At 46.0% G+C, this 14,077-nt stretch overlaps 1 protein-coding gene across 1 annotated transcript in view; it reads right to left on the reverse strand.

The window, feature by feature from the left end:
* Positions 1-14,077, reverse strand: part of hells (helicase, lymphoid specific) — a 62,547-nt gene that overhangs the window by 10,468 nt on the left and 38,002 nt on the right. Inside the window, exons 15-21 of the mRNA XM_085995023.1 lie at positions 13,888-14,030; positions 11,672-11,813; positions 9,818-9,901; positions 5,320-5,439; positions 3,853-3,969; positions 2,647-2,806; positions 1,535-1,631 (exon numbers count right to left, since the gene is read on the reverse strand). Of these exons, the coding sequence (XP_085851149.1) occupies positions 1,535-1,631; positions 2,647-2,806; positions 3,853-3,969; positions 5,320-5,439; positions 9,818-9,901; positions 11,672-11,813; positions 13,888-14,030 (863 nt within the window). The remainder of the gene's footprint in view (positions 1-1,534; positions 1,632-2,646; positions 2,807-3,852; positions 3,970-5,319; positions 5,440-9,817; positions 9,902-11,671; positions 11,814-13,887; positions 14,031-14,077) is intronic.

Genomic DNA, 14,077 nt, shown 5'->3' on the forward strand with positions numbered 1-14,077 from the left:
CAACGAATGGAACCCCTTCCGGTTGCGGTAATCCTCGGCATTCTCTTGCGGCGCCTGCAAAGCCACATGCGTGCAGTCAATTGCGCCCTGGACCATGGGGAAGCCCGCTATTCTTGCAAATCTCATTGCGCGCTCTTGCTGCTTGTCCAGGGTCATGGGGAAGGAAATGTACTGACGTCTCCTTTTAAAGAGGGCATTCATGACTTGGCGGATGCAGCAATGCACCGCAAACTGGGAGACATTAGCAATGCCCCCAGTAGCGGATTGGAAGGAGCCGGTGGCATAGAAGTTGAGAGCCACTGTCACCTTCACTGCCACCGACAGACGTCCTGCTCCTCAGTTGAGGCTGCAGATCTGGCTGTAGCAGGTGGCAGAGCTCAGTGACCACCTCCCTGCTGAATCGAAGCCTCCGAAAACACTGCTCCTCAGACATGTTGAGGTATGAGAACTGTTGGCAGAATACCCTGGGAGGGTAAGGTCTCCTGTGCCGACGCCTGTTGGCCCTCCTCCGTCTGGCCATGATTGGCACTCTCTCTCGGCGTCTCTGAGCCCTCGCAATGCAATGGAGAAACCCAACGTTTCCACCCATTGCAGCCCCCATAGTATGTGGCCACTCAAGGTTATGCCAGTGAAAAAGCAAACCAACTACAAAGTTCTGGGCCGAAGCCAGAAGTACCTCTGCGAGCGCTGACTCAATGCAGAAAGCTCTCTCCCTTTGTCTCTCTGCAAATCTCTCTCTCTCACACAGAAGGAGTGGTCCAAAAATGGCTACCACAAAGAAGCCAGGAAGAGGCCCCCTTTAAATAGCGCCCCTACAGCGACTGGGAACCGTTCCAGTCAACCAGTCGCTGGGAGCGTCAGGCGGAAAGGAGGGAGGCGCCACTGAAGTTCCGGTTCGGGGCGCCCCAAGGGCGGTGCAGCATGAAATGACGTCAGGATCCGCGTACGCAGCTGAGCGGGCATTGCGGTTTTGCGTCGCCGCTAAATGTCCGCTCAATTTCACGTGAGGCGCAGGTCTCACCGCGCCCGGGCGCTAGCCGCATCGCGCCCCACTTATCGCCCTCTTAAGGCGCTAACAACTGAATTTCTCCCCCTTAGTGTTCACAGGGAAGGAAACTCCACTCCATATCCTGGCAAAGTGCCTCAATCCAACATGAGTGTGGAGTAGAGTAGGTGCCTGCTCATGCCTTGGGCCTTGTCCATGAACTATTTTTTAAATTAGTGAGAATCCTAAGAGAAAGGCCAAGGCCCTTGGGCTTCCACAACTTTAAGGTCCTGGACAAGAATGAGTTAGGGCAGAAAATAGGAGACCGTGCAATTAATCTGGAATGAAAGTGGTATGAATGTAGGGAAGAGGATGAGTGTGTAGAGCAACACTTTGCAGCTTCAGATGAAAGAGGAATGTTCAGAGTAACAATGACCACTGAAGGAATATTTCTAGCCACAGCAGGTGATGTTATACTACAATTTGGACCCTAAGCTGCAAAAAAATTCCACAAAAGGTTAAGCAGTTTCTATTGCTTATCTACTTTACCTTTCATGATCTCTAGACTTCAGTAACTCCAGCAGCTCTGTAGAATCCAGACAGCTCCTAGACTGCTTCAAGCCCGACTTGCCCCCTTTGAACTTATCTGAACAGGAATTGAGAAAAAGAGACACTTGACCATTCTGAATGAGACAAACGAGTACAAAGTTTAGAGGACTCGACAGTGTAGTGGTTAGACACACTCCTTTCAACTCGACAACCTTGGTTCAAATGTAGTCCACAATGATACGACACAAGTCTCCTTGGTCTGCAAGGATACGTGAAATTTGTCCGACAGTTTCCATCCGATTCCAAGTGGACATGGGCCAAACAGGACAAAGTGTCCCTGACTGGTACACTAACTCAAAGGCCACAAGATGGCCAATGTGGTAAATGGAAAATGTCATACTGGTGCATTAAATAGCTCTTTGGTGGTTGAGTTAGAGGCACATCTCTGGATGGAGAGTAAAGCTCTGTTTCTAATTTTCTCATGATCAGGGTGAGGGATGTTGGTGTTGGAGAAATGGGAACTCTTGGCATGTCAGACACCCAAGCACAGTACAGCCAGATTCAGAGTCTGCCCTGCCCCAACATGCTTCAACCCCAATCCGAGAAGAGCACCCCCTACTGCACCAGTGTGATACCTTCTCCAATCCCATAACAGTTTTCCTGTGGGCCCTGACTGAGATGGCCAATTAATGCCGAATTAGGGACAGTTTTAGGGTAGGCCCATTTCCACTAGTAGCTAGATTCAGACTGCCCAAACACATTTCACATAGGAGCCTTACAGACAGGTGATATTTTCATACCATCAGTCTGGCCTGGATTTGAGCCCAGATATCAGAGGCTTATGACAACATCCAACCCACTGTGCCACCAAGTTACTCTGTGAAGGTCTCCTTATTCTACCCTAACCCATGCTATACCTGGCATGTCAGTCATTAATGCAGACAATGGGCACCTGAAATGGAAAGTATTCTATTCCCCAAAATAAAAGTAAAGGCTGCACTGTTAAAGAAAATAAGTAAATCACATTCATTGAGAACAGGGTAACAAGTGAGTTGTCAGATGAAGTTCTCTCTACCCTCCCCGCCAAGAAAATGTTGCATTTAAACACCAACTTTTATGAATAACCATTTTTTCGAGTCGCCTTTTGGCTGTGGCCTTCTCCACAATCTTCTCATCAATGGTATTGGCAGTTACCAGGCGATATACCACAACCGGTTTGGTCTGACCAATCCGATGACACCGATCCTGAGCCTGAAGGTCTGCCTGTGGATTCTGGAAAGAAATGAGAAGGAGAGAGACCTCAAGTTTCAGTAGAACAGGGGTTGATCATTCCCCGCCTGTCACTGAGTCAACAGATTTGAAATGGGTACCAGCTTCCTATTAACGCTAACACTTCACAATGTTGATGCTGTTTCAACATTAAACAAACATTATTTCCTACGCTAACTTTGCAATGTTCCACCAAAGCGAGTTACTTAAAAGATGTAGAAACAATTAATACATGAGCAGCTGATGACAAGAACAGGTCAGGTAATACATACACGACCTGGGAAATTGGCTGCAGCTGCTGTTTTTGCACAGCTCCATGAGTCTGGCAGTCCTCAGGTGCTTCAACAAGAGGCCATTCTTCACATCAAACCACACCAGGCAGTGATTTTACTCACTAGGCTAGCAAACGTAGCCCTCCTGTTAAATGTGATCTTTGGACGTTAAATCCAGTACGGAGATCAATGCAAATATATCCAACATCCCCGAAACCTCATTTCAAATGGCTGCATCTGTGAAGAGGTGGAGGTGCTTAGACAATCAGTATTCAAATTTCTCATTATTCATGGCATCTTCCTGCAAATTCTTGTGCTCAGGAGGAGGGATGTCACTCAGTTCCTCATTCCAAACTCAATGCAATAACAGTGCAGAATACAAATGGATTCTATGCACCACTCTGGTCACCAATATGCTGTAGGAAAAGGCAGGTAAGTACCCCTCATTGACACTCAAATCAGCATCTCAAATTGCTCCCAGCACCACTGGCAGACCTGTAACCATCATTACTTCACTCTAGCTTTTGACAGCTCAATGTGCTCTTTCTGCAATGCAAACGTCACCGCGAGCTGCCACAGAATGTGCAGTGTGAATGGCATAGTGTAAAAACAGACTCCAAATGAGAATACTAACATCACTTTACCGATCAGCTACAGCAGAATCTATATAGTACACAACAAAGTTGCTCAACAATCAAATGGATGGTCACGGGATCAACACAAAACTCACCCAGTGGCATCAAAGCCCCGAAGGAACTGTCTGGAAACAGTACTTACCCAGTCACTATCATATATAATGACAGTGTCTGCTGCCGTTAGGTTAATGCCCAAACCCCCAGCCCGAGTGCTCAGTAAAAAGATGAAGACTTCAGGATCTTTGTTGAAATTGTTTATCTGGGAAAAGAACCAGAGGCACAGAGATTATAAACAAAACCCTCCACTGAGACGCATTGTGCTCCAAACCATTGCCCATCAAAAACTCACGCTGGTGATATTTCAAGCTGTCTGCAAACTAAATCTAATTTCAGAACATGAAGCAGGTACAAGGAAAGATAATTCAGCACTTTCTCACTATGATTCTAGCACTTCGACAAGTGGTGTTCTATTTTGGGATGCGGCTAACACTGGGACGAAAGTATTTAATTACCCATCCCTGGTAACCCTGAGGGCATCAAGAGCCCAACTTAGTGTGGGACTGGGTCACATGCAGGCCAAACTGGGCAGGTTCAGAGGTCAGATTTGGGGGGTGGGGGGGAGAAAGGAGAGAGACACAGACAGGTTCAGCAACCAAACCGAGTATGGGTGGCGGCTTTAAAAGGCCAGACCTTTTGGTGGGGGGCGGGGGGGCAGTAGGTTCAGAGGTCAGACTGGAGAGGGTGGCAGGGTTAAAGGCCAGACTGAAGGGGGGGGCGGGTTCCTTTACCTGAAAGGCATCAGTGAACCAGTTGGATATTTCTGCCAATCCAGCAGCTTTCCTGTCATTTTCTTTTCCTGATGCCACCTAGAAATTCCTCGATTTGCCAAATAAAATTTTGCAATTGATCAGGTGGGATTTGAATTCAACTTCTGGGTTGCTAGTCGAGACCAGGTTCCACAGATTTGCTCTCTTCCCCATGACCGCAGCACCGCACCCCCCCCCCCCCCCGCCGCCAAACATCCACCAAATCCCAGATTATACATCTCTGTCCAATGACATTTCCAGGCTCCCAGCATCCCAGGAAATTTCAACCACCACACAGCAGCTCTCCGTATTGAGCCCTGTAGCCCTCGGTCCCACTCGATCACCTCTATCTGTATTGATCCCTGTAACCCTCGGTCCCATTCGATCGCCTCTATCTGTATTTAACCCCCCAGTCCTATTTCCAATTCAGCTCCTCCCACTTAAAAAAAAAAAAAAAAACAACGGTATGGATTGATATATTAATTGCTTTATCAGAGTGTCCCTTCCACCTATCTGGTGCTCTGGATTCAATATCCTTGTTTCAAGTCTTGATCATATCCTGTGCTGCCTACAAACCCAGGAAACTGAAATCTCAAAGTAGCAAAGAATTTTGCATGAAAAATCTAATTTCTTTGGTAGCATTTCCCAGTGTTAAAAGCAGTTTTTTTTTTTATATCTGCATCCTTTCACTGTTTTTTGTTGGTTTAAAGCAGAATGCCGAAAGCCAAGATATAAAATGGCTTTCAGCTGGTCTTCTGACAGAAGAGTAGAGATTCCATCTGCAGCCTCTCAGGGGAACGTACATTTTCCTCACGCATAATGTAAGACATGGAACCGTCCAGACGGCTGTACTTGTAGTCCCTCAGGTAGCAGTAATCCATCAGGATGTCCAGCATCGATGTCATTTGAGAAAATATCAGCACCTGTTAAAAACAAATCAGAGTCCTCAGTCAGAACACAGCAGCGTGCCAGCAGTGGCTTCAGACTGAAGATTTGGAGATGTGCTGGGGGCAATTAACTGTTAGCTTGAAGTTAAGCTTTTAAAGGAGGCAGTGACGTTATGCACCAGCAGGAATAAAGACTGGGGCAGGGATGTTTCTGGATGGCAGGGGATGGACATGCTCCAACAGGGTGATATTTTAGCTCAAATAGGATATGCACCAAAATGGATTTGTGCCTGGTGGAATGTGCTGACAGCACAGGGCCGAGTCTGCAGACATTCTTGATGACTTTAATTCCATGTACGATTGCCAGCTTTCATTTGGTTTTGAAAGATTCACATTTGATTTGCTTGGTTACTGGTTGAGCTTCAAAGGTGACCGAGAATAATATTGGGCAGCCTTGTGGCATGTGTTTCAATTCTTGAGGCAATTTGACATGGTGGTGGAGACTCTGGGTCTGACAAGCTCCACATGTAAATGACATTACGGACATTAAAGATCTAGGCTCAGTATTAGAGAGAGTTAGTGAAGGGTCACGCCATGTTTAATATTGAAGAGGTGCAGATGAAGTTCTGGAAAGTACTGCAGGGATGGCAAGCTTTTGTCTTTGTTTGGCACATACAAGGTTTAAATCAATACTCTTATTAATTTGCAGATACCAACCTATCTTGCTGTTGTGATTTGGGATTTATCCAGCAATGACGCAGCACTTAATAACAGTGCTTCCTAAATCTGCAAGTCCACAAAGTAAAACAGAACAAACCAACAACAAATAAGAAACAAGCACAAAAAAGGACCAATGTCTCTGGGTTTTTCTACAACCAGGCGGTCAGAGTTCTTGAGCTGCATATCGGATACTTCCGATTTACTGCACTCTTGTTGCTGCTAATCTGTTACTTCTAATGAACTTGCTCCGCAGGTTATAGTCTACATCACAACCTGAAAAATTATTTATTCTTCCACTTCCCAAAATCTAAAAATGGCTAAATAAGGCAACAAGGATTCCTGTTCCACTCCTGGGCTTACTACATTACCAGATACAATGCATGCACAGGAGCAAGGGCTTGCTTACAGCAGTACCCTTGACACTGGCCAGAGAAAAATATCGGAATAAAGCCGAAAAACAAACAGGAATATCCCAGAGAAGCCCTTTCTGAAAAAAATCAAACAGCATGGATAGCAAGCACAGGACAACTCTGAATAGGTCAGTGGACATGGAATATTGAGTATTACTTGTAAAAATAAAAGTAGAATAAAGTAAGTGGCTTGGTGGGAGTTAAAAGCAGGCTTGAGTTTCATTCTCTGCCACCTAGGTCCCATGGCTATATCACTGCCAAGCTGTCAATATCGGCGAGCCACAGGGTGACATTTATGATCAAAGAGCAACAGATTACAAACCATTTAAATGTACAGCTATGTTAAAAGTGACATTTCAAAATAGGTCATACTTTAAAAAAAGTCACTCAAGGGTCTAAACTCCTTGGGGGAGAAATTCGGTTGTTAGTGCCACCGATTAATGCCTAAAGAGGCCGAGAAGTGGGGCGCTAGCCAATTTCCGGCGGGCGCAAGGCGCCTAGCGCCTCACCCCATATTGAGCATGCATTTAGCGCTGGAGCTAAATCTTAGCGCCCGCTCATGGGTGCAGGCTGATTATGATGTCATCAGTGTGCAACGCCTTTTGGGCGCCCCGGACCGGAAATTCAGTGGCGCCCCCCTCCGTAGCGCCTGGCGCTAATAGTGACAGCTTACCTGAACCTTACCAAGTCGCTCTCGGGCTGGAGGAGCTTTATTTAAAGGGGACTGGTGTGGTTTAAAAGTGGCAGCTATTTTTGGAGCACAACTTCCTCAAGAGCTACAAAGAGTTGCTGAGCTGCACACCGAGAGCCATTTGACCACTGAGCCAGCGCAGGCAGACGAGCTTCAGCCTTCTGACCATCACCTTGCTGTTGGTGAGCCTTGACAATGGGGAACCTTCCTGTGGGCAATTATTATGGGGGCTGCATTGGAGGGGAACGTCCTGCTGCTGAATCATCTGGAAAGGGCACTGAGACGCTGGGAGAGGGGGGCGGGCATGGCCAGACGGAGAAGGGCCAACAGACGTCGCCACAGCAGACCTTACACTGACAGGGTTTTCCGACAGCAGTTTTCCTACATGAACATGCTGGAGGAGCAGTGTGTCAGAAGGCTGCGATTTAGAAAGGAGGTGGTGACTGAGCTGTGCCAGCTGCTTCAGCCAGATCTGCAGCCTCAGATAAGGTGCAGGACATCTCTGTCGGTGGCTGAGAGGATGCCTGCTGGCCTGAACTTCTACGCGAGCAGCTCTTCTCAGGCTGCGCGTCAGAGGCTGATCAGAAGTAGCTTCTAGGCCCCTCTCACGGCATGCTTGCTGCCATTCCAAGAACAGGAATGGAACCGGTCTGATACCCCCAAGCCTGTGAAGGGCAAGATGCATGTAAATAGCAGGCATGGCCATTGTAAATGAAGAAAGTGTTTCATTAAACAAAATGTGGTTCCTTCAAACATGAGAAAGCTATGGCAACAGAAAGCAAAACTAATACACTGACACATAACTGCCTCTCACACCCGGGAGACTGTCCAAAAACAAATCACATTCCGACCATCTTCGTTGGCCTTGATTCCACTGCACCAACCAAAGCATCCAATGCCCCATCAGTGAGTTGCTCCGCCCTCTGCCTCACCCTTTCCATGTCTTGCTAGGCTGGTGCGCCACAGGTAGGCTCCCACCGCTTTGAAGGCCTACAAGGCAGTGAGTGTGTCTGGTGATGACAATTGACCTGCCCCTTTAAGAGCTGGCCAGCGCCACTGTGTCTCAGTAAAAGTGATTATTGACAGCACCCTCGCTGCGCCCCGCCGCCGCGAAATTGGGTTGCGCCGCCGGGTTAGCGCCTTAAGAGTAGCGTGCAGCGCCTGATTTAGCGCCACAATCACCTTTAGGGGCGTTGCAACTCAATATCACGCCAGGTGGCGCTAATTTGCAACTGGCGCTAGGCTTTGCACTTCGCCAGAACTAGCGCCCCAAACGGGGCTATACCCAATTTCTCCCCCCTTAAGTTTCTAAATTTACTCGTAGCCCTCTTCTTTCGCTTCAATTACAGGAAACTCTCTTTTAACCGGCACCCAAATAACCGGAAACCTGTTAACTGGCAAAATTCAGGAGTAGGTTCAGGTAAGTTTTACTTCATATTAGTGGCAGTTCCCGGATCTGTGGCTGTGTAACTGGAGTTCGTGCACTTGTTGCTAAGCAGCAGGGACACTTGGTCTGTGGCCAGAGTTCCTGCACATGTTGCTAAGCAACAGGGAAGCCTGGATTTATTGCTGTGTATGGAGCACTCGTACCTTTTAAACTATACCTCTCTGTAATCCGGACTTTTTGATAAACCGGCACCACGCCGGTCCCGTTGATGCCGGATAACAAAGAATTTCCTGTACACTCCCAGCTTTGTTTTCTCCACACTGCTTCTGTACTGCACCTTTTACCATTAATCCAAGTCAAGATATGTTTTTACACTCCCAGATCAAGTCAATCGTGATGGGTTGCAGTTAATAACTTGGGTCATGGGGTTACCGTTTCCCAGGACTTTGGTTCCGGCAGCAAAGTTCAGTTCTGGCTGAACCCGCCAGCATCAATGATCAGCCACCTCTTCGAGTTGGGGCTCAGTCTGATGTATGCAGGCTGCATACAAGATGAGCTGGAGAGGGCCTCCACTCTAAATTCATCTAGAATGGAAGATGTTGCGGGCAGTAGAGTAGCAGCAGTCAGTGTTTTAACACTCAATCATTTACGTTTACCCAACAGAGGTGCCCTGGAACTAGTGTGTAGCACAAAATGCAAAATCACATTGAATGATGCCTGAAGATAAATTTGAAATAAACACAAACTAGAAGACTTTACTCAGATACTGAAGGCTTTACCTGTTCACTGAGCTTGCACATAACCCAAGAACCAACTGAAAGAAGCAAATTCCAGGAAAGTAATTCAACTTAAACTGAGGCCCTAGCCAAAAGTGGGCTTCTGGAGGCAAGACTCACTGGACTGATTTACCACAGACCACATTCCAACTAGTGTCCCGCCACATCCCACCAGTACAATGCTAATTCACTCAAAGACAAGTAGGAAAAGCCAGCAATCAAATTGCTTATTTGGGACCAGCAGTGACCACAGGATTGACCAAAACTTACCCACCTCAAAGGTCAATCCTGTGGTCACTGCTGGTCCCAAATAAGCAATTTGATTGCTGGCTTTTCCTACTTGTCTTTGAGTGAATTAGCATTGTTCAAAGAGTGAGCAATTTGAGCTGAATAGAAAAGCTCGTCTCCCTACACGAGATAGACAGATCACCTTGTGCCCTCTTCTGCTGAGTTCCGGTAGCATTCGGTCCAAAATGAGAAACTTTCCTGAGCTCTTCACCAACTCTTCATCTATCTACAGAACAATTTGAAAATGTGCATCAATGCAATTACCTAAAGAATGCACGAGTTAAACTCAACTCTACACAGATTTAGGGATTCAAATAAAATCTTAAATGGAAAGAGAAGTTAATAAAGTTATTTAAAAGAAAAAAAAACATTGGATCATTGGTTTTATAATTAGGTTTAGAGTACAAATGCAGAGGTAATGCTAAACATATACAGATCATCGGATAAACCACAGTTAAAGAAGCACGTCCAGTTTTTGAGCCCCTTACTGTAGGAAGGATCTCAAGGCCATGAAAAAGAGTTGAGCCAGATAATATCCAGAATGAAAGGCTAGAGAAACAGGGGTAGTTTTTAACTAGAACAGAAGGAGGTCAGGAGAATATTTCATAGAGATGTTTAAGAATTTGAAGGGTACTGATAAGATAAAGGGAAAAACTATTTCCACTAGTCAGTGAGTCAATAACTAGATGGTATAAAATTAAGATTGTTGCAAAAGAATGAAGGGAGAGGTTAGAAGAGGGTTGTTAGGATATGGATTGCCCTATTAGAAACAGTGGGGAGGAAAAACCCATTCTAGATTTTGAAAGGGAAGTAGGTAAATATTAAAAAAAAAAAATTATTATTTTTAAAAGGCTGTGGGCAAAAGGGCAGGGGAATGGGACAGAGAAAAAAAATGGTTCTTAACCAATTTCGCCCAATAAAGTCTCAGATTTGAGTGGCGAATTAGGAAAAACAGATTTTCTTCCAAGTTAGACAGGAAAAAACACAAATTTCCCGTTCTCTTAACAAAACTGGGTAGACTGCACCCATGAGGCTCGCAGGCACATTGTGCACTGTGCTAACCCTGCATGTGAAGCGCACACATCCCTGCAGGGAAATAAATGAATTTGGATTTCCTGCTGTGTGGACGATATTCTTTATACTGCAGCGACTGTCGGGCTTCCACTCCTAGCAGGGTATGTTAGCAAGCACAGCAGTGCACTGAGTCACCACACTGATAGTCCCCTGAAGAGGGAGTTCATCAATCAAGGGCTGACTCAGGTCACACACCAAAGCATTGTTTATTAAAAGCAAGATCACAATTATCTCCTGGGCATAATCTCCAACTATTATTATCCCACTATCACATTGGCAGGAGCCACCACAAAAAAAATAGGCTCTTCAATTTTATTTTTAATTTAAAGAAACATTATCTAGGGGGTTAAAAGTCTGATAGTGAGTCCCCTAAAAATAGTATTCATGAACTGTGTACATAACTATGGGTTGTCAATTAGTTTGACTATATAAAATTAAAATAAAACTTGTTTATTTTCTTTCGTTTCAGTGGTATTCAAAATACAAACGGATTTTTAATTGAAATTACTAGGGTTCTTGAGGTTCAGTTCCCCCCCGATGATTTTCTACAGCAAAAAACTCGAAAAGAATATGGGATTTTAAACTAAAATATGAATTATATAGAATAGGAAGGCCCCAGGTTCAAGTCCTGAGCAGGGTTGAATTAGTTGATCTCGGGTTGGGCAGTAATATGGGCACAACTGCCCAGAGGGCCCTTGGGCTAAGGAGGGAAAAGCAATGTGGGATTCTGCTCTTGGTAACTGCACACAGAGATGGCCCAACCACTATGCCCCAACAGTCAAATATCCTGAACCATATGCAAATGGAGATCACCATCTTCAGAAGCAGAGGGGTGTTTAGGTTCAAAGTGGATGTTAAGGGAATCACAATTTGGTAATAAAGGGGACTTGTGGCTGTTAGAGATTTTGCTTCTGATTTTCACCTTAAACTCCTGGGTCTCGCAGTCCAGTGGGTATTCAATTAAGTAAGGGTGGTTACAGCACTTCCTGAGCAGCATCAACACATTCTGCAATTTCAAGTGGATTTCCTTATCTTGCGGGAGAGACACATCCAACACAGGCCTGCTGAAAAAATACAAGAGACTGCAAGGTAATTTAAGAACAACCAAGTAGGAGGAGAGAACTTTTTAAAACAGTGTCAGCCTTCGTTCAATGGTGGCATTCACCATGTGGGTTGTGGGTTCAAGTTCCACTCCAGAGACTTGAGCACATAATCCAGGCTGATCCTCAGTACTGCACTGGAGTGAGTGCTGCACTTTCAGATGAGATGTTAAGCCTCAGGCGGATGTAAAAGATCCCATGGGCCTATTCCAAGTGCAGGGGGAGCTCCCCCAGTGCCCTGACCAACATTTATCCAACACCACCAAAACCAAATTGTTTGGTCATTTACCTCAGGTTTGTTGGAGCTTGCTGTGCGCAAATTAGCTGTCGTGTTTCCCTGCATTACAAGCGACACTTCAAAAGTACTTCATTGGCTGTAAAGTCTTGAAGCCGTGAAAGCTGCTGAAGAAAAATGGCCTCTTAAGTCTCAGGAGGCCAATAGAGCAATCATTGCAGTTCAGTTTCAAAAGTGAGTTCTGACTGGAAGTGAGGCAGCGATACCTCCAAGGCCACTGTAAACCAATGTGCCTTGTTTATATATTCCTAAGTAACACATGGTATTACACATCTCGCGCACACTGTCCTGCATGCAACATGACGTGACAATTGCCCCAGTGGTTCAGAGGGTGTAACACAAGTTGTTGTTCAGAGCCACACAGATATTGAAGGACCCAGCTCAGTACTGATTTAGCTGATCCTAGCTAGAGTGGCTAGAAGTGGTCTCATTTTCGCTGGGCAGGGGGAGGGAGGAGAGCCAGCCAGTGCTCTCACTCCTGGTCATTATCCAGCGGGTGGACTAGTCAACGAGCCCGCCAACAATCACTGCAGAGTTACGGGTATAGAGAATTCTCTCCCCCACCCATATATAGAATAGACTCCTGTTAAAAGCAATGAAAATATTTCAATTAACTAGTTTTCAAAAGAGCTGGAGAAACATCTGGCGTTTAAAAAGAACTGAAGATTACTAGAAAGTGTCAATGTAGGTATCAACACATGAAAGCATACTGCTCCATCTGAATTGGAGGGGGCAGTGAAGAGGAGGATGAGAATTTCTACCGGTCAGTAGTCCAGTTCTATTGCTTCTCCCGCCCGCCACTCCTGAAGGCACTGAGCCTCACCCCTCCAATACCTCACCCAAGTTGCTGCCTATACCGTGAGCATCAGCAGGGTACCTGGCCATGGGGGTACCACTCAAGTTTGCTCCTGTTCTTATCCAATATCCACACATGCACTTTCCAGCAGAGGTCACAGGAGAGCGACCAGAAGCAGAGGCCTCGGCCAATTCCGCCACCCCAGCCTAGTGGCTGAGAACTCCGCTGCAGCATTCCAAACGCGGCCACGAGCAACTAACTCAGCTCAAACGTCTGACTGTGTGGTCTGGACAGCCTAGCTCCACACTAGGCAGGACCCGGACCCACTCGGACACTGGGGGAAGCTGCCCTGCCCATTCTGAACTCTAGCCCTGATCATACTCGAACATAACTGAAGACCACAGAACAGATTGATGGGGAAAATAGAATTCGTATTTATATAGTGCCTCATCACATCAAGAAATCACAAAACACTTCACAACCAAATGAATCATCATGTAGGTGAATGCGGTACCAATTTGTACACAGCAAGATCCCACAAACAGAAAACAAAATGGATAACCAGTTAATCGGTTTTCTGGTGGTGGTCATTGGAGGAATATTGGCCAAGACACTGGGAGAATTTCCTGCCCTTTTGCAAATAGTGCCATCAGATCCCGACCACACCCGTTTGAACCGCAAGGAGTTTAACAACTCAACCAAAGGACAGCACCTCCGACAGTGCAGCACTCCCTCAGGACTGCACTGAAGTGTCAAGCCTAGATTAGGGGCTGAAGTCCTGGAGTAGGGAGCGAACCTACGACTTTTTGACTCTGGTAACAGAATGTGAATAGTTGAGTCAAGCAAACAATAAGAGTCAAGCAAACAATAAGTATCAAGCAGTGGTAATGTTCAGTTTAATGTTGTGATTTGGCCCATCAGGACAACCCACGGCCATAGTCACCAACCTCTGCTCGTGGGCATTCTGCTGCATCACCGCAATCATTTTCTCCAAATCATCGTCATCATAATTCTCAGTATAATTCACCAGCTTCCTGCTTCGACGTTTCGGCCGACCTGAAGAGGTCAGCTGTGGCTTCTCCTGCTCGGACTGTTTGGAGTTGGGGAGGAGAGAGACAATGTGCAGCAAGATCAAAA

The sequence above is a fragment of the Somniosus microcephalus genome, chromosome 8, assembly GCF_052327205.1.
Source record: "Somniosus microcephalus isolate GS21.2 chromosome 8, FLI_Smic_1.0, whole genome shotgun sequence".
NCBI classification, from domain to species: domain Eukaryota; kingdom Metazoa; phylum Chordata; class Chondrichthyes; order Squaliformes; family Somniosidae; genus Somniosus; species Somniosus microcephalus.